This window comes from Dermochelys coriacea, chromosome 10 (genome assembly GCF_009764565.3).
Source record: "Dermochelys coriacea isolate rDerCor1 chromosome 10, rDerCor1.pri.v4, whole genome shotgun sequence".
Lineage (NCBI taxonomy): Eukaryota > Metazoa > Chordata > Testudines > Dermochelyidae > Dermochelys > Dermochelys coriacea.
Window position 1 is genome coordinate 60,129,833 of NC_050077.1, and position 20,778 is coordinate 60,150,610.

The 20,778-nt window shown below is 40.5% G+C and overlaps 1 protein-coding gene across 4 annotated transcripts in view; it reads left to right on the forward strand.

Moving 5' to 3' along the window:
• The first annotated feature begins 7,528 nt into the window (after positions 1-7,528).
• Positions 7,529-20,778, forward strand: part of MNS1 (meiosis specific nuclear structural 1) — a 31,396-nt gene continuing 18,146 nt past the window's right edge. For 2 of the 4 annotated variants that reach the window (XM_038420105.2, XM_043494501.1), the window contains exon 1: positions 20,236-20,707. In XM_038420105.2, coding sequence (XP_038276033.2) covers positions 20,528-20,707 — 180 coding nt within the window. In that variant the 5' untranslated portion in view covers positions 20,236-20,527. Of the gene's footprint in view, positions 7,549-20,235; positions 20,708-20,778 lie in introns of those variants that run through there. The other 2 variants (XM_043494500.1, XM_038420106.2) reach the window with 2 other exon arrangements.

Sequence of the window (20,778 nt, forward strand, 5' to 3'; positions counted from 1 at the left end):
CTAATCTGTACAATACTCCTCTGAGGTAGGTATGGCAAGTATCTCTATCCACACTGAACAAATGAGGAAACTGAGACAGTGAGCTGAAATGACTTGCCCAAGGCCACACAGTGAGTGTTAGTGGCCGAGTCAGAATTAGAATGTAGAAGCGCCTGACTCTCACCCCTTTGGTCATCCCTCTAGTTGCATAGTGCCTATGCACCACACACTGTACAAAATGTAATTATGTCTCTAAAAGGATTCACTGATTAGTTGCTTGGAGATTTATTGAAAGTAGAGTCCTACAAATCTGCAGATATCCGTGGGCCATGTTTGGGGATCAGATATGGATACAAATTTTGTATTCGCACAGGGCTTTAATTGAAAGAATAGAAATTGAAGGGGAGAAGAGAATAGAGACTTATAAATTGTTTTGCTTCTAAGGAAATCCAGGACAAGGAAACTCACCTGTGGTATGTTGAACTGAAACATCTGAATCTGAAAAGAATTCCACAGCAAAGCTTTAAAGTTCCAGTGTGTTAAAGTAAAGATCACAAGTTATATAATTGTCAGCCCATAGAATTTAAATAACTCCCAATCCTGTAGTCAGTCCATGTACAGAATTCCCAGTGTCTTCAGGATCTGCAAGATCAGACCCATTGTTTGTAAAGGAAAAGTGACTTATCTAAGATGCTTCCAGGGAACATTCAATTTTGCAGAAAGAATCTAGAAATCAAATTAATTTATAACATTATCTGAAAACTACAGCTCAGTGCTTAGGCTGTTCATATTGGGGTGCAGGCACAGCCAGCTGTCTTGGTTATAGTCACTTTCCTGGGATTGGCTTGTAAGGCAAACTTTTAAGTATAATGTCATGTTTCAGCAGAATTTCATGATGCAACATGATCGATATCTCCTCAGGCCATTTCTGAGTCAAAACACCATCCCACTGTGGATACATTATAAAAAGAAAAGGAGTACTTGTGGCACCTTAGAGACTAACAAATTTATTAGAGCATAAGCATAATGCATCCGATGAAGTGAGCTGTAGCTCACGAAAGCCTATGCTCTAATAAATTTGTTAGTCTCTAAGGTGCCACAAGTACTCCTTTTCTTTTTGCGAATACAGACTAACACGGCTGCTACTCTGAAACCTAACATTATAAAGTGATGCTGTTTCATAAGAGCTTGTTGAAATTTGGAAAACATATTTCCATTTCATTTTTTCCTCAAAATGTTGAACTTTTTGAAAAGTATGTGACCAGCTCTAAGAACTGGGACATCCCAGAAGTACCAGGATGGATGAAAATACCATCAAGTCAGTGGTCACTTTAACAAACTATTTAGTGCCTCAAAGCAAAAACATATATTGTGGCCTACATTCTGCTGTTGTCCGCTGTCACTGGATTTCAGAATTAATTAAGAGAGGAATTCAGCCCTCTGTAGCTGACTGGGGCAGCCATTTGTTATCTGATTAGAGAAAAGCACATTTATTCATGTGATAGAATCTTCCTTGGTGACTTGATCCTGGCCCTGATTTAGCCGAGAGCTTAAGCATGGGCATAAGCACTTTGCTGAATTTGGACAGACTGAAGCACATGTTTAACTCCCATCTCTCTCCAGCTCTACTCTGGTTAGAGATGCATGACCTTAAAGTTTATCCTGTGACTAAACTTAGATGTGTTTCTCCTCAACCGTCTCCCCATAGAAACTGGCCATGTGATCTCTGTACTGCCCTGCGGAGCAAAGGTACCATGCTGATATGGGATTCTTACTACCTACAACATGAAGCATCAACTGTATGAAAGGGAATTTTCTGAGCGCACCTGGTTAGAATTTTGCATGTCTAAACAGAGTGGTGTCATTCTCCAATATATCAGAAAGGAGTAGAAACTGACCTAGTCCACCTGCATATAAACTGTAAAAATCCCTGGGCCACCAAACTACAAATATTTTACTTTGGTAAAAGCACCAAAAGTTCCTCTGGACACATGGCTTGGAACACCATTGTTGACAGCAATGCACCTGTTCACCCAGTAAAACAGTGAAGAAAACTATGCTTCCGTTCACTGATTTCTTACCTAGATCACACACGAGTGATTAGGGCATTGTTGATGGCTCTCAGAATCTCAGGAACACAAACAGAGAGAAGGCTTTAAAAACGGAATTTTGACTTTTTATAGCCACAGGGGTTAGAAAGAGGGAAATAAAAGGACTGAAGAAAAATTATATACAAAGAAACCATTTCATGCAGATTGGCCATAAGGCAAGATGATAATGCCTGAACATTATGAACTGCAGAAACTCCATGAACACATTATATTTTAAACACTTAATCTGTTTAACAAACTATGTACATTCTTCTGCTAAATAAGATGAATTGGGATTCAAGAAGCAGCACATCCTGACAAATCTCCTCCTAAAGGCATCCATTAATATAAATCAACAGTAGCAATTTTGTTTGATCATTTATTTGCAAGAATCATTAAGGCTTATTAGCATAATTATTCCCTGTGGGACTTCAAGTCACATTAATGAAAAATGGCATTATCAATATTTAAAAGATAAGTGTGTAATGTTCAGAGTACTTAACCAGTACTCTGCAGGTGATGTCCAGCTGTAACAAATTAGATTAGGTTTGGTTTAATGTCTAAATCATAGAAATATCATTTCAATGTAGTTACTTATTTTACATAAGTATTAACATTTTACTTCTTGTACAAGCAATAAGCATAAATGTTATAGTTACCCATTATAATAAATACATGTATGTGGCTTTTCTGAGTTCATATAGGCAACATGTCTGAACACATCAGTCAGTTGGGAAATGAAGATTTCTTACTGGAGAAAGCCCCTTTACTGCTCTACTATCATGCCCTTTTACTTTTTAAAGTTCTGCATGATAACATGAAATCTATAGTGAAACATAAGACGGGATTTCTGTCCATTCCAAGGCAACAGTTCCCTCCCCTGCACACACAAATTAGTCACTGTTTACTATGGTAAGGCCTTGAGTCTAGTCATAGGAACAAATTCAGCTGGATATATGTGCAATTCTGTAGCGGAGTTGCACCAGCTTATACCAGGTTTGAATTTGGCTCATATTCTGGAAGATGAGTGACATTGGAGGGAAAAGGCAGGACAGATGAAATGATGAAGGCATTTGGATAAGATTATCTTGGTCTTGCACATCTTTGGGCCTCAGTTCTGTTCTTGACGTATAAGGGTTGTATCGTTGCTGCCTTGTAAAATCAGCAACTATGTGAGCACAGCAAAAAAAATAAAATAAAATAAAATTCCAACATACAGACTGAAAAAATTCCAACTGATAGACTGTGCCATGTAACTAAATAAGAAATAATGAAAAGTAGATAGATCAAATATAGGAAGAGATGTTGTATGTGAGAATATTGTCACAAATGCACCCTATTCTTAACCATTTGAGAGATGTTGGTCAAACCAGTTATTCATCTGTTTTTAAAATTTCAGGACTAAATGTTATACATACAGGCCCTACTCCCCTTTGGAGGCAGGTGTAGATTCAGTGAGACAAACTTCCACAAATGGTTGCTGTGCCCTAGTAGACATATAAGTACTTATTTTAGAAAAGCTGACACACTGCCTCAAAGAACCTTACATGAACTATTTGTAGCGTGGTACCCATTCTTTATACAGAATGTAAAAGGAAACTTGCAGAAGCTAGATTCAGCAAGTTAGATAATTTTGACTGTAGAATTTGGCCCTGAATACATAGTTTGGTGTATGTCTTTGGGGCAGGGACTGGGTCTTTAAATGTGTTTGCATTCAGTACAACAGAGCCCTGATCCTGACTGAGGCCTGTAGGAACTATGATAGTATGAATATTAAATAATATCAATATTTTATTTCTCCAATCATTTGTGAATGAGGATGCATGAGTATAATTTTGGGGAAGAATTAATCAGGTAAATAATGTCTCTGATGAGGCTAAGATTCTTCATCAGTCAGGCCTAGCTGTGGGCTTGATCCAGTCAAAATTGGTCAGCAGTTGCAGAGGCAATTCACAGTACTTCAGGTTAAAGACTTTTAGAAGCAATGGAATGATGCATCATTAAAAATTCTGCATTGTTGCCAGAGGCTCTTGCATAAAACATCAAGGGACTGTACTAAGCCTGCTCGGGGAATTCTCCGGAGGTCGTAACGCTGTGCAGGGTAACACGTCATTTACCAGACCAGAGTTTTGCTGCTGGGCTGTCCCATGGCTGACTGGCAGGTCCATGCTGAGGCCTATAAGGGAAGGACTTGGCTAATAGCTTTACTTCCACGTCACTTTCAGCTATTGCTGGGAGTGAGGGATTTATATGCTTTTTTAATACGGCCTTTGAATTACCTCTTCCTTCAGTTTAGTGGGAAAACCTACTTTGTAGCTTGGGGATACAATTACAGATTTGTTTATTAAACATCCTGTAGCTACACTCTCAAATTTTATAGGTTTTTCTTCCACTCATTTCTAAGCAATTTTCTTGCTACAACTTGTGCACTTCAATTAAAGTTTCAAGATCTGTACATTCTACACCTGACTCTGGTAGACTAGTATTACCCATGATTTTCCATTTTATGGTTATTAAACAGCTGTAATGTGCCCTTTTCCACTTAGTCATGAATAAAATAGAAAAAAAAAAGGCAGACAGGAAACATCTGCATGTGACACACTCACATTTAAGACTGAAGTTAATTCTATGAGCACAAATTAAATATACCAGGCAACCAGACACCTGAAAATTAAAGTTTTCAGAATTCTGCAATAGTCCATGGCTCCAAGTGCTGTGTCCGCTGTGTTGTGGAGCAGGAACAAATACAGTAATCTGAAATGGGCAGCTTTCCTGACTTCAGGTGATTAGTGCAATATTGTGGGATTTTCAGGAGTGCTCAGCATTGGGTTAACTCTGCTTCTGATGAAGTTTTACCAAGATACAAAGAGAATCCTGAGGCACAAAGTTTGGATATAGATCTGAACTTTCTCAAAATTCTGAGAAGACTGGGTTTGGTATTCTGGTTTTGGCTCATCTCAAATTTAGGGCAAGATTCTGCCATCCTCACTTGTGCTGAGTAGACCCTTACTTTGTGAGTAGTCATGGAATAAAGTACCACTCACTTTAATGGTGTTATAAACATAAGGCAGTCGAGGACCAAGTTTCACAAGTTTCTAGTGAAAGCCTCTCTCCCAGTTTGGGAAATGGGGGTTCACCAAGCTGATGAGGCAAAGTTTATAGGTACAAGGATGAGCCCCACTGGGCACTGTTGACCTGACCTAAAATTAGGAAAACTGGGTTTGAAAATTGGACCCCTGGAATTTGATCACAAAGTCTGGATAGCCAAGATAAAAGATGATCTAATAATTGGTTTGGATTTCTTTGACTAATAACTGTGTGATAAATGCCAGAAAAGGAGTCTTACAAATTTAGCCTGTAGAAATTCTCTTCTCTTTAAAAACATGGCCAAGTGAAGCAAATGATTTGTAGACAATTGGTTTGCAGGGAACAAGTTGTCCTGCCTCCAGGGGCAGAAAGCACAATAACAGCCACATGCTGTGGTAGCTTTCCATCAAAGGAAAGTTGGGGAGTGGTTGAAATCTGTTTTGACACCCATAGTCTTAGGAGAACCTTAGCTGCAAAAGATCTTGAGGATCTGAAGTATGAATGGATTCTTGTTCATTTGCTGAATGTTTCTGACAAGCAGCAAATAGTAACAAAGGGAAATACAGCTGCAAAATGTAAACCAGTGGATTTAGTAAATGCTGGTATAGAAGAAAACTACAAGAGGAAAGAGTCAAGGTGAACTCCAGAGATTTAACTGGATTTGTTTCAGTGCAGTGCTGTACACTTACAGAGGAGCAGCAAAATGGTCTAACAGACTTTCTGGTTAGGAATTAGGACTTGTCCTTCTTATCCAGCAAATATATAGGTTGTACTGCACTAGTCTAACACAAGATTGATACTGGAGGAAACTGATCTGTTGACCAACCACCTCACTGTTTACTCCTACCAAAGATGGAAGAGGCCTTACAGGTCATTGAGGAAATGTATCAGGAAGGCATAATTGATCCTTCAACTAGTCCTTGAGCCTTGCCCATAGTTCTGGTTAAGAAAAAAGATGTCAGCACCAGATTCTGTATAGATTCTAAAAACTAAATGAAGTAACTTTAAAGGTTTCTTATCCATTACCACGATGAAATTATATCCTGGATATTGTAACAGATGCAATCTGGTTTTCTATGTTGGATCTTAAAAGTAGCTATTGGCAGGAGGAAGTGGATCCAAATGACTGGGTAAAGACTGCTTTTGTAATAGGACATGGCTTGTGGCAATTTAAAGTGAAGGCTTATGTGTTATGCCATGCACTTGCCACATTTGAGAGGTTTATGGAGAAGGTACTGCACAAAATGGCTCTCTCAACCTTTGTTATACCTAGATAATATCCTGGTGCATGCTAAAACCTTTGACTATGAACCAATACATTTAAAAGTGGTCTGTGATAAGATGAAGGTTGTCAGTATGAAACTGAGCCCAAAGTGTGAGTTGTTTCAAAAAGAGGTAATTTACCCTGGGCGCCCAATCTGTGCGAGGGGAATTTTCAATGACAAAAAGGAAATTGAGGCAGTGCAGAACTGGGCAGCTCTTTAGACATTCACAGAACTGCAGTTTTGTAGGACTCTGCTCCTACTATAGAAGGCTGATTCATGGGTTTGCCAATATTACAAAACCATTGTGCAGGTTTGGTTGAGAAAGGGATTTAACATTTTCAGAATTGAAAGTGTCTTTTGTGACTGCTGCTGTCTTAGTCTCCCTCTGTTTCAAAACCCTGTTCATATTGGACATGGATGCTAGTGCTTACGATTTGGAAGCAGTACTGATACAAGAACACAAAGAATTTGAGAGGGTGGCAGATTATTACAGCAGAAGTCTAAATTTTCTGGAGAAAAATGGTTGTACTACCTGAAAGAAACTCCTGGCAATGGTTAAATCTGTGGAACATTTTCAGCACTATTTGTATGTGAGAAAGTTTGTGATCAGACAGACAATGAATCCCTGCAATGACCTTTAGATTCAGGTATCCTGTGGAGCTATTGGAGATTTTCAGCAAAAAAATGCTGCAGAAATATTCCTGCCTTCTTTTGAGAGCAATGCATCAGATTACACTGAAGACATGTTCTAAACAGATTTTTTGTGTTTTACTGATCTCTGGGATATCACCAGCCTTTATTGAAAGGCTGAAAATTCCATATAAGATATAGAAGTAAATGCTCTGCTCTTCCCTTATGCCTTCAATTCTTTCAATTTCCACATGATGGGAAAAAGAGAGGCTGCTTTTAAAGATGTGGGGTTAAATTGAGCAGAAATATTTACATAACCAACATATGATAATTTTAACATATGTAGTTGTTAAAAAGAATATGTAATTTTTCCTACTCCATCTTATTTTGTTCCTTGTGCTGTTTCTGTCCAGTGTGGGGAAAAAGCTGGCTTGCAGACTAATTGAAATTATTACTGCAATATCACAAGGGAGCTGGAAAACTCAGTATGTCACTAGGTATTTATTAAAACCACATTTTCTCATCAGAAACAGCTGCATTTTTGTTGAACAAATTGGAAATATTCAGTATTTCTGTTCCTTACAATATGTTTGTCTAGAGTCTGTGACTTCATAAGTTTAAAAAAAAACAAAAAACCATTTCTATATATTGCTATCATGGGACATTATTTTCCCCACTTCCACAGAATAATTAAGGGGTTTTTATTCTGTCTTAGTTCTAAGGATTCTTTTGACAGTGATGTTCCCTTAGCTACTAAATCTGCTGCCCCATCCATCACTGACATCTAGCAAAACAGGCATTAGCTTCTCTGTGACTTATGTAGGTCCTTAGTAGATCAATAACCCTGTTCAGATGTTTGATTCTTCCTTGTTAATTCACATTTATCTCTTCATTCAAAGAAGGTAAATTATCTCATGGAGAAGTTGTGTTATCCCCAATAGTGGTTTACAATGTTGCAAACTCAGGGTGACCCACATATCTTAGCCAGAATACACTTGTCACTGTCGTGCATTAAGATCCTCTTTTAAAACAGCCTGGAAACAAGGTAAGGCTGCAACATTGTGTCAACCCTTCCATTTGATAACCATTTCTTTCCTATGCTCAGTTGTCACTGTCTTTAACTGCTTGAGTAGATATTATTTTCCTTTTTAACACTTGTTTCGTCATATTTTGTCATTGGCAAAAATCTTAATTTCCCCAGCAGTCATCATCATTTGCTAGCTAATGTATTATACTCAAGTGAATTCATCAATAGTGGTGTGGAGAGTGAAAACTGAATAACCTAATATGCTAATTTATCTCTGACTGCTGAGATTTACCTTATTTATAGTTACAGATGTCTCTGCAATTAGCTGTTTGTTACAAACCATTACCATAGTTACATGTTTGTTGTTTTCAGGCTCTGGGAGTGATTAACACTACCTTAGGAAAAAGGAATAAAAAGTAGGTCAGTGACCATGACCCTTAACCAAACAGGCTGCTCCGGGATTTGATGCTAAAAGAAGCCAGAGGTCGCATCTGGTGGTTGCTATGTATTTGGGATTCTTCTTTTAAAATCTATAGTAAAGTAGATTCTGCTGTTTAACTGATATTTCCTTACCTAGGTTTCTAAAAACTTATGTCCATCATTTGGACATAAAGAATAGAGTTAGATCCATTTCCAATTTATGGGAGTTTTGCTCAAATAAGAATCCTGTAACTTTGCACTATATGTTTAAGAAATTGTTTCAATTGGAATTTAAAATATTATTGGAAACATGGAAGATATTCTTAGGTAATTAGTGTAAGCTGATTTTTATAAAACCTACATTGGGGCCGAATTTGACCTGATAATAGTTAAACTTTATGGTTTTCCTTCAGATTTATACAAAATAATTACATAGGTTTTCTCCCCAGGGTAACCTGTGACAGTGTTGAACTTTTTTCCAGTTTGTGACAAGTATTGGGTTGTAACTGCATACATTCCCTCTTCCTCCTCCTAGAGATATATCTGTCCCAGATAAAACATTTCCGTTTACCTTCTGAGCATCTGATAGACTAGTTGAGCTTTTAAAATGTATTGAGAAGGTCAGATTTTAGATAACATACTTTAAAATATTAAATATCACTGTGTACCCCTGTGCTCTGTATTCATTTGTCTAAAAAAATTGAAATGGTTAAGCAGTAAAATTAACTAATTGCTAACTTTGAATTATAAACTTAGAAACAAACGAGTCCTGCGCTTTTAAGAAGTAGGAGACTAAATTCTTCTCTGTAGTTTTATATTATGTCCATCACCACAATGTCTGAGCATCTTGGAGTAGAAAAATCAAGTATGGTGTTGTATCCATGGTATTGTCCTCATTATCTCTCATTCCCATGTTCTGGTGGTGGTGGTTGGAATTTTTAAAACTGATTATTGTTACTTTATCTTAATTATTTTTAATGGTAAACAATTCCATAGCAGGGCAAGAAATTCAATGGGCTGCAACTGGGGGACAGGGTGGTGGTGTACTGAGTGTCACTTAAAGAATTTTGGATTTTTGTAGAATCTGTGTGTGATGTCATAAAGCTATAGAGAATTTTCCAAAAGTATAAAAGCAGGAGAATGAAGAGCTGATTACATAAAGACAATGGAACATGTAATTGATTAAAAATTGTATTCAACAAATGGGTCTTTCAGACTACCTGACCTTTCCATAGTAACTGGAATATCTCATAACTTACCGATTTTATTAACATTTTATATATAGTGTTGTTCCTAGTAGAAAAAGAGACATTGATAACTACAATTTTGAAAGGACCATGGGCACAATTCTGCAAATACAAATTCTGCAGTGAAACTATTAATGGCAGTAAGCATTACACCTAGTGTTAAGTATTTGTAGAATCAGATGCAGATTTTTATATTTGATATATATACTGGCTGTATATGCATTGTACACAGTGTCTGGTAGAAACCACGCTAGGACAATAATTTCCAAATAATATATTCAGACATTGTAGGATCAAACAGATCTTGAGGGAAAACTGAGCAAAGCCTTAAAGTAGCCTACAGTAGATTATTTTCTACAGCTATTGGGGATCTTGGCAACCCAAAGTGGCCCTCAGTCAAAGAGCTGTAAGTACTGGCACCTGAACTATTTATTCTTTCCATCTATTATAAGCATGTCAAAGGTAGCCTTTAGGCACAAGAGAACAACCTCAACACACCAACCTAGAATGAAAACAATTGTTAGGAAAAGAATATTCCATTTCTGGGGCTGTTCTCAAACAGAGATAGTGTAGGGGAAATTGTTGTTTTTGGGGGGTTCTACTACTATGCAATACTTATGACCTATTAAGTAAGAGACAAAAATAAAATGAAGAAACATTAAGTGAATTGTTCTAAATGGTTTGCAGACAGAGAATTATGGAGGAAGTATTTTAAATTGTTGAAAAGATAAGTCATCAGATCAACAAACCATGCCTTTATATATAAATATAGTTTCTAGTGAAGTTAGTACCCATGAAAGATGCTAGATGGACAGCCCTCGAGACTGATGTTTGTTTATCCACAAAGGAAGTGTAGCATGGGCTTCCTCAGACTGCCCAGCCAAAGTACCTTAATCTTAACCTGAAACAACCACCTTTGATTTGAAATAGTAGCTCAAACTCCAAGCTTATTATGAGCCAAGTTCTGTTAATTGACTGTTAATGGGAACCACATATACACCAGACTGGGTCAGAAATGACACTAAACCTTAGGCTTTTTGCCGAGACTATCAAAAGGGGATCGAGGAGAAACCGGTGCCAACTGGGAAGGTGACTTTTGTACTGTGGATGCCTGTTGTCTGTTGAGTCCTACTTCATTTCACATAGAGGATCAGTCCATCAACAGGGCCACCATTAGGGGTAGGCAGCACAGGTAATTTCTTTGGGCAGCAGAGGTAGGAAGAATAGCAAAAGCAAGTACTACTCTTCAACTGAATGTGGACCATCTAGTAAAGACAAAGCAAGAGAAGAAAGCAAGTGCCCATTGCCCTTAAAACTGAGATTAATAGAGTACAGATTGTTGGAGGTGGCCCCAAGGATGGTCTCCCCATGATAGTATATAGTGACTCTTCTCTGCACTCTGCTCCCTGACTCCCAGAGCTCAGAGTAGGCTGGCCTGCCTGGGCTTTGAAGAAACTTTTCTTCATTTTCCATTAAGTTCCTCTAACATAGAATCCCACATCTTGGACTATCTTATTTTTGTTCTACATGACAGCTCTTGACTCCAATATTGCACTACCAAGGTGGTAACTTGTTACTGCTGGTCTCTTGTGACTGTTCTTAGAGACCTGGCCAAATTCATCTCTGGGGTAATGTTGCTCGCTTCAGAGGAGTTATATTAGGGATTAATTTGGAATATTTGAAGCAAGAAATGATGCTACAGATGGTATTACCTGATTTAGGAAAAATTCGTGTTCCCCTTATTAAATTAAAATATTTAATTCAATGGGTAGAGGGAGACAACGGAAGGGAAGCAGAATTCTCCCTTGATGCATGTTATCCATTCAACTCCTGATTCAAAGGCCTCTTTTTAAAAAAAATAATAATAATAATAAATGGGAGAAACTTGACAGATCCATGGGTGAGAGTGTGTATATTTGTTGAATACAGTGCAGAGAGTTTGAAAGACACAGCTCTCATTCATTTCTGAAGTGATCTTTGCTTAACTCTCTCTTTCTCCCTACACAGTATATGGCTAGCACTAATATTATTTCTGGACATACACTTCACTTTAATCCATACATGAGCTGACTGCATAAGATGAAAGGTTACTTTCCTCTCCTTGTGAATCTGTATGTATATTATGTTTGCTGAAACGTACCTGTGGTTTAATATATGTTGTTAAAACTAGGAGGGCATTAAAAGTTAAAGTTTCTGAACACACAGTGCCAGAAGGTGTGGGGATAAAAGAAATCCCTAACTGAAAAATATAAAATAAAAATGTATATTTATTTACTTATTTATTGCATTATAAACTGCTGCAAGTTTGAAATGTATGGGAAATGAGAAAATAATGAGACACCAAGGATTGGCAGCCTTGAAAATATTTTCTTTTAGAGGGTGCTGTTGGATATTTCTCTGATGTGCTGCCCCTCTCAGGAGACTGAGACAACTCAGATGTACTGTAATTCTTCTCAAATACAGTTTAATTTTTATTATAAAAATATTTTAACTTAATTATCTATATTTTTCTTTATATATGTGTGTTTTTCAAAAATAGAAGTGAAACTATCTGAATATGTTGCTTTACCTCAAGACTGGTCTAGCATATGTTTCATGTTATTGCTTTCTCTTTGTATTTTTAGGGTGTAGCTGTTGCAAACCAAGGAGACATTTTCATCATTGTGACAATGCCAGGTTTGAAGGATCACTTCCTGGTTTGGAATTTTATTCCCAGAAGTGAAATCTGACTTTATGGGCAGAGGAGGGAAGGGTGTGTGTGTATGTATGATTTTTGTTGTTTCTTCTGATGCAGCGGCAACTTCCATTGATTTTTTTAATAGGATTTGTGCCTGTTTACTGCTAGGAGGGGGAGAGCAAAAGTGGCTTTGTCATCTTTGAGCTCACCCAAGACCTGGGAAAACTGAGGACCAGTAAAGCCCTCAGTGTAGGTTGCAGCAGCCTTCTTTGCAGGATCCCCTGCCACCAGTGATGAGCTGCCAAAATCTTAACTGGTTCCCTCCTCACCCAACAAGGGGGTCGTGGCCCGCCCCCGCGGGACTCCTGCCCCATCCAACCCCCTGCGTTCCTTGACCCCCCCCCCCCCCCCGGACTCCTGCCCCATCCACCCCCTCCCCTGTCCCGACTGCCCCCCGAACTGGGCAGGAGGGTCTCATTGGCCACCGTAGTGGGTGCCCACCCCACCCCTAAGAGCCAGAGGGACCTGCCAGGGAGCAAGGTGGGGAGACCCAGCAGAGGTTACCTGGGGCAGCTCCCAGGAAGCATCCGATAGGTCTCTCTGTCTCCAAGGAGTTGGGGAACATAGCTGGGGGGGAGCAGCCGCTCCCCCCACTGATCACATCAAAAGTGGCACCTTAGGCGCCGACTCCGTGGGTGCTCCGGGGCTGGAGCACCCACGGGGAAAGCTCCGCACCCAGCCCCAGCTCACCTCCACTCCAGCTCCGCCTCCTCCCCTGAACACGCCACCCCACTCTGCCCCACCCCCACTTCCCCCGAATCAGCTGTTCGCGCAGGAAGCTGGGGAGGGCTGAGAAGCAAGCGGCAGCTTTGCACTCAGGCCCAGGGAGGCGGAGGGGAGCTGGGGCGGGGAGCGGTTCCCCTGTGCGCCTCCCCGGGTTACCTGCTGCGGCGTGGGTGGCCCTCCTCGCGCGCCCACCCCAGCTCCCCTAGGCCTGAGCGCGAAGCCGCCGCTTGCTTCTCAGCCCTCCTAGGCTTCCCGTGCAAACAGCTGATTTGCAGGAAGCCGGGGGGGGGGGGGGTGGAGAAGCAGAGTGAGGCGGTGCATTCAGGGGAGGAAGCGGAGGTGAGGTGAGCTGGGGCCAGGCACGGAGCAGGGTGGGGCCGGGCGGAGAGCTGCCGATGGGTGCTCTGAACCCATCAAATTTTCCCCGTGGGTGCTCCAGCCCTGGAGCACCCACGAGTCAGCGCCTAAGGCGCCACTTTTGGCTGGTTGTTAAATTTAGAAGCCCTTTTAGAAACCGGTTCTAGAAGGGCTTCTAAATTTAACAACTGGTTCTAGCGACCCAGTGCAAACCGGCTCCAGCTCACCACTGCCTGCCTCACCACTGTGAAGACAGAGTATCTGTGAGGAGAGGATTTTGACTGCCCTCCATTCTCTTGGCCATTGCAGGAGAAATGCTGGAACTCAAACATAAAAGGCCATCCTGGTACTACTGCAGAAGTAACATACTCAAACCCAGGAGAGAAGGATGAGGAAGAGAGCATGCTCTCTACTGCTCTGCAGGTTTCAGAGTAGCAGCCGTGTTAGTCTGTATTTGCAAAAAGAAAAGGAGTACTTGTGGCACCTTAGAGACTAACAAATTTATTAGAGCATAAGCTTTCATGAGCTACAGCTCACTTCATCGGATGCATTTCGATGAAGTGAGCTGTAGCTCACGAAAGCTTATGCTTTAATAAATTTGTTAGTCTCTAAGGTGCCACAAGTACTCCTTTTCTTTTTACTGCTCTGCAGTAATCCTTATGGCTAATTAAAAAGCATCTTATCTCTTTCCACCTACATCATTACAGTCAGAGAGATGGTCTCTGCCAGTCCACAGTTCTTCCAATCATTTTGCAGGAACAGGTCTTTCTCATTGATTTACAGGAACAAGGGAAAACTGTAAGAAAAAAAACAGCAAAAATTCCACTGATCTTTGGCTCTTTTGGGAATGGACCTCAAATAATGAATAATTCATTTTGTATTATGGCATTATATAATGTTTAACTTTTAATACACGGTTATAAAATGAACAGAATTTTTCTGGCAAAAATGGTTTTCTCCCTAAACTTCTGCAAGTATTTGCTTTCCATAATGTGTTTTATAAAATAGGCAACTTCTTAATACTTTTTTAAGTTCATTTTTAAATGAGATCCTGAGTCTGTATTGCTTCAGATTGGTTGGTACCCTTTAATTTTTAATGTATTTGCTTTTTAGGTTTTGTATTCGATTATAGAGCAAACTTTACTGACACAATGAGAAATGAATTATAAATTCTGATGGATTTCAAGGGTAATGTGTGCATTGTGAATATTCCTCAACTTTCACCTACCTCATCTGAGATATCCCTTTCACTTGTGTGGAGTTGAGCTCCAGCAAAATTCGTCATGAAGAGGTAGAGAAATTCGCAATTAAATGCCCTCAACTAGACTTTTAAGTTACAAATAAGCTAGGTAAATAGGAAGTGACCTTGGTGCAACTGAAAACAGCAATAATTTAGGAAATAATCTAAAATCTTTTTTCGTAACTACAGTTTTCCCAAGCTCTGTTTGTTCAAGGTTTTGCTTATCAGGAAAGGGGTGCTGTCTCTATCCAAGAGAATTTGTCTGAGAGCAGAGCAGGATGGATTTAAGAACATCTGGTGTAGGAAAAATAGTTCTCTCAACTCCACTGTCTCTTACCTTCAAGACAAATTTAATCAGAAGTGTCACTTTCTGCTCCCCCATAGCTGTTTTGTTCCAGCCATTTATGGCACAACTACTATCTGAGTGCCTCTCTGCTACTCAGCTGTTATATTAGTGGTCTGAAATAGGTTGAAAGAAATGATCTACCTGTTTGTTCTAGTTCTTTGAAGGTTTGGTTACATCTTGAGTATAAATGGGAATATATTGAAGTTCTCTGCCCTTAGGTTGTGTTATTGTGCAAATGTATTAACAGGAATGAACTCTTCTGGTTTTCATTTGCAAATTATTTTGAATATCATTCTATTTTATAAAATACTGTAGAGAATCTCCAGTTTGTGAACCTAAATTAAATTATTTAAGTTAAATTCTTATTTAATTAAACTGTTCTATAGTTTAATGTTGAATATAGGATGGGGATATGGAGAAAGGGAGGGTCTAGATAGAGTTGAATGGAGTTTTGTTTTGTTAATTAATTGATTTAAGGCTGGATTTGTCAAGGGATGAAACTGTTTGAAGTTTGTGTGATCTGTGTATCTAAGTCACTGTTTTTCATTTTGAAAGTCAAGCCCTATTTCAGGAAAATGAAACACATTGCCCCTCCATAGGCCTGTACATCTTCCATGTTCCTCCACGCCATCCAGTCCTTTCTATCCCTCAGGGGGAACACCCCCTACACTTTAGAAACACTGTATTAAGTAAAAAGAAAAGGAGTACTTGTGGCACCTTAGAGAAGTGAGCTGTAGCTCACGAAAGCTTATGCTCAAATAAATTTTAGTCTCTAAGGTGCCACAAGTACTCCTTTTCTTTTTGCGAATACAGACTAACACGGCTGCTACTCTGAAACCTGTATTAAATAGTGACAGGATACACAGAGCTATTGGATGAGCAGGGCCATCCTTAGGCATATGCAGAGCTGCATAGGGAACCAGAAAATTTGGGGCATCTCTGGGTCTTAGTGTCCACCTACCCATCTCTTCCTATCCCTGTTCTGACCTTTCCTGCAGGCTCCTACAGCCATTTAACAGGCATTTGCCAATCCCCAGGTATATACTGTCAGTTTCTGAATTTACTGACAAAAACAGCTGTGCATTACTGTAATATTTACTCAGAACATTAGTCTACAGAACCTTTGTTTAAAATTTGCTTTTAAAATATTTCATTCGTGTGTTGCTGAAGATGATAAAATCACATCTCTAAAAAAAATCCTTGCATAGATTTTTAGATGCACAATCTGAGTATTCATCTTTAGCCTTAAATGCTTGGATCTTCAGACTTATAGTTTTTAAAATAAATCCTTCAAAGGACCACCCTTATCTAAAATACACGTTTTAATTGCAATTACTATAGTGCAAAAAACTTGCTTCCAAAGTCTGTCTTGTCCTTCCTCCCTTCGCCCCCCATGTTGAAGAGAGCCCTTAAAGGGACAACACCCCTTTTCTGCCAGATAGCTGGACAAATGAGTTTCCCTTCCTTTACTTCTATTTGATGAACTAGTTTTAAGAGAACCCTCTTGCAAAATCAGTACCTTAGTAAGATATAAAATCCTTTGTTATGCCTAAAATCTTTGGAAACATATTTTTTAAAGTTGGTGACATTTCATAATGTGTATTGTTATGGAGATCACACAAAGTAAATTAGTGTTCCCTTTTTCTAAAAGCAATGAACATTGTTATGAACATACTAAACCTCTGTGACTGATTAATTTAAAATGCTTTGTTTCAGTGAGTTAAATATGTCGTAATCTGGAATGATTACTTTATGAAGGCTTAAGAGTACATTTAAAATATAAAGTCAGCTTAGAAATACTGATTTAAGAAAATGTAAAACAGAGAGGAACTGCATCCTGAATTCCATATTTATTGTTGTATTCAGCAGAACAGCTGACTTGCCCTTACTGCAAACTTTTTGCAAATAAATCTCTGACAAACTTCAGGGTACATCAAAAAACCCCATGGTATTTCTCCCTCCCACCCCACCCCCCACTGTTCCTCTGATATTCTTGTTAACTGCTGGAATTAGCCTACCTTGCTTGTCACCATGAAAGGTTTTCCTCCTTTCCCCCCCCTGCTGCTGGTGATGGCTTATCTTAAGTGATCACTCTCCTTACAGTGTGTATGATAAACCCATTGTTTCATGTTCTCTGTGTGTGTATATAAATCTCCCCTCTGTTTTTTCCACCAAATGCATCCGATGAAGTGAGCTGTAGCTCACGAAAGCTTATGCTCTAATAAATTTGTTAGTCTCTAAGGTGCCACCGGTACTCCTTTTCTTTTTATCAAAAAACCCGTGACTGACATTTTTTATTCCCAAGTTTAGTGCTTTTAATTAGGTACCTTCTGCATGTCCAGTCTTCACCTTCTGGCATGCAGTGGAAAACATGCTCCATTTTCTTTGGAAAGAAATTGCGGAAGTGTTTTTTTTTCAAATGTCATTTGCTTCATTTGGGTTCAGGGATTTGGCTGGAAGGGAGTAATCAGGGAGGGAGAGGGAAGATAGGAGGGAGACAGCGGGGAGAGGGCAGGGCCTGGGGCAGAGCAGAGGTGGAGTATGGGCAGAGCCACAGGTAGGCTGGGGAGCTAGCCTCCGCAAGCATCTGCTTCACCCACCACCCATGACAGCAGATAAGAGCAGGTTGGCTCCTGCATACCCAGTGCACACTGCAGTCTCCTTAGGCATGGGTCATATTCACAGAGCCTAATGTGTCAGCACCGCGAATTTTGCATGAGGTAAAGGGTACAGGGGTCTCTGTGGGGAATTATGATTATCCGCTGCCGTGAGGCTCAGTATCCTTTGCTGCCTCGGTCCCTCGTCGTCCCTCCCCCAGTCTGTGAGCCTGGGCTGCCATCGGGCATAGGGGCACCAGTTTAATAATACTGTGTAGGGCCCCATAAATCCTAGGACGGCCCTGTGGATGAGTGCCCTTTTTTAAAGCATTTTTATACATCTAAATATACTAATAAGACTGAAAAGACAGGAAACTGGGATGAAGTATTTTCATAAATGAGCCTTCAACTTCCTTTTTTTCACTAGAGTTCATTAAAGATAAAGAGGTACAATCCACTTTTGCTCTCCTCCTTGTCCAAACCACTGTCACATGAGCAGCAGGATATTCTGGGAGTATTGTTTCTTTGGAAACCATTTCCTTACTACCACGTACTGTATTTAGCCTACATGTTTCTGCTTTGTTGTTGTTTTGGTTCTCGGACACACTGCACTATAGCAATGGAGTGTAAAAATGCTTAAAATACAAATAATAATTTTCCTTAATACAATATGATTTTTGAAGTCCTTTTGAGTTGGAACTGTTGTGTCCTAACTCCGACATCTATTTTCCATCTTACAAACTCTCTTCTTTCTGTACTACTTCTGTTCCTTCAACTACACTTCAGCAGATGTAACTAAACTGGGTCTGGGTTAAAAATGGGTATGTTCATTTTTCCTTGTTTACACTACTGCTTCTATCAGTTTATTTGAATTTTGGGAGACATTTCCTCAGTGTAGTAAAGCCTATGAGCTAAATATCTATAATCTGGAAAAAATTGCAGGAAGGAAATGTCGTCATGATGTATCTAAAACCTACTCCCATCTGTATCATGAGACCTCAATGTGATTTTGGGGACTACATGAGAGTTGCATAAATACAGGTTCCATAGGTGCTAAATTCTAAAGATGCTAGAAGATGGATATTTGTAGAAAACCACCCTATGCCCTCACTGAGAAGTACTGGGGCAGGTACTTTTGTGAGGACAGAGCTAAAACATTTTTTGTTGAATTTAGGGCCATGCCTTTACTAGACAGAAAGAGCTGACCTCAGTGGGGATCACCCTGGTAATTGTTGAATAGGAGGCAACTGGATATTCATTGTTACACAACTGGTTGTAAAAATGGAGAGGTCCTTAGTAAAATCTGATGGTTATTTTGAATGTTTATGGCTGCAATTAGCCTCTTTCATGCTCATTAACAGAGCAAAAAGAAAAGGAGTACTTGTGGCCCCTTAGAGACTAACAAATTTATTAGAGCACAAGCTTTTGTGAGCTACAGCTCACTGAGTATGTAGCTCACGAAAGCTTATGCTCTAATAAATTTGTTAGTCTCTAAGGTGCCACAAGTGCTCATTTTCTTTTTGCGCATACAGACTAACACGGCTGCTACTCTGAAACCTGTCATTAACAGAGCAATGTTCCCTCGCTGTCTAGGACAGTGGTGCGGAAACTTTTCCAGTCGTGCTCCTCCCCCCCACCCCTTTTACCATTCACATAATTGGTTGTTGTCCCCCCTTCATTATTTGTAATTTGAAACTGTGTGGGGTTTTTTTTGTATTACCTGTAGTCTGAAACTGGAAGGTGGAGTGGAAACACAGAGATAAGACTAATCATTTGGTTTAGTGTTAGAGCATCTGCCTCATTCTAGAGGTCTTAGGCTGTCCACCATTATTATATATGTTGCCAATTTGTTTTTTTAATATCATTGTTAATCATTAAATGAGTTTTTAAGTTAGTGAGATTCCAAATTAATTTTAAAGGCGTAATAGGCCTACTGTAGGTATGAAAATTGTTTACAATAAACAGGCCTGCTCTTTTATGGGTACGTTTGTTTTTTAAAAGGTTGAAGTTTCTTCACGCCCTCCCCCCCCAGTTTGTGCACCACTGGTCGAGGACCCCGAATGGCTTCTTCTTTCCCACAGGTTTCAGAGTAGCAGCCGTGTTAGTCTGTATTCGCAAAAAGAAAAGGAGTACGTGTGGCACCTTAGAGACTAACAAATTTGTTAGTCTCTAAGGTGCCACACGTACTCCTTTTCTTCTTTCCCACAGCAACACTCCGCCCCACCTGTCTGCAGGAGGACCTGGGACAAGGCCCCGCTCCTACGGCCGCCCTGGCGGGACCAGCCCCCATTTTCTATTCGGTATTTGTAGTGCGGCCAGGCCTAGAGGCTTCATCAAGGCCCGACTCGGCTAGGCTCTGTGGTCAGCCCTTCCCGCGTTTTCTGTAGCGGCCTGTGCAGTGGGGATCAGGCTCCGGCGCGTCGCTGTAGAGATCTGTGGCGCTGGCGAGGTCGCGTGCTCTGGACGATCCTATTGCCCGATGGCCAAGGCCGGAAAGTGCGCTGTCGCTTAGCGACAGCGCATTCTGTCTCTGGAAGGCTGAGCGGCGTTGGGCCGCCCGCTTGTCCAATCGGAGCGCGGATTTCGAACAGGTGGCGCCTGCGCCGGCCCGGAAGCTGGAGCCGTCGCTTGTTACCAGGGCAACGGTTTCGGTTCCCAAACGGCGCGCGGGCGCTACAGGTTTGGGGGAGGGGAGAGGCCGACCCGGGCTCCAGGCCGTAGGGCGCTAAAGTTCGTTAGCGGTTGCTCCTCGCCGGGCGGTCTCTTTGACAGTGGGAGGATGGTGAGTTTGCAGCGACCCGTGTGGAGGAGCGGCGAGGCCCTGGGGCGAGCGGGATGGGAGGGGAGAGCGGCGAGGCCCTGGGCCGAGCGGGATGGGCGGAAGGCTGCCGCCTCATACCGGCTGCATTGTGTGCGTTGCCTGGTCCTACCTCATTCACTCCTGGCGATGGCATTTGAGGTAATTAGGTGTCGTTATAAATATTGTGATAAATCGGAGTGTGCGGTAAGTGAAGGAGAATTTGAACGTGG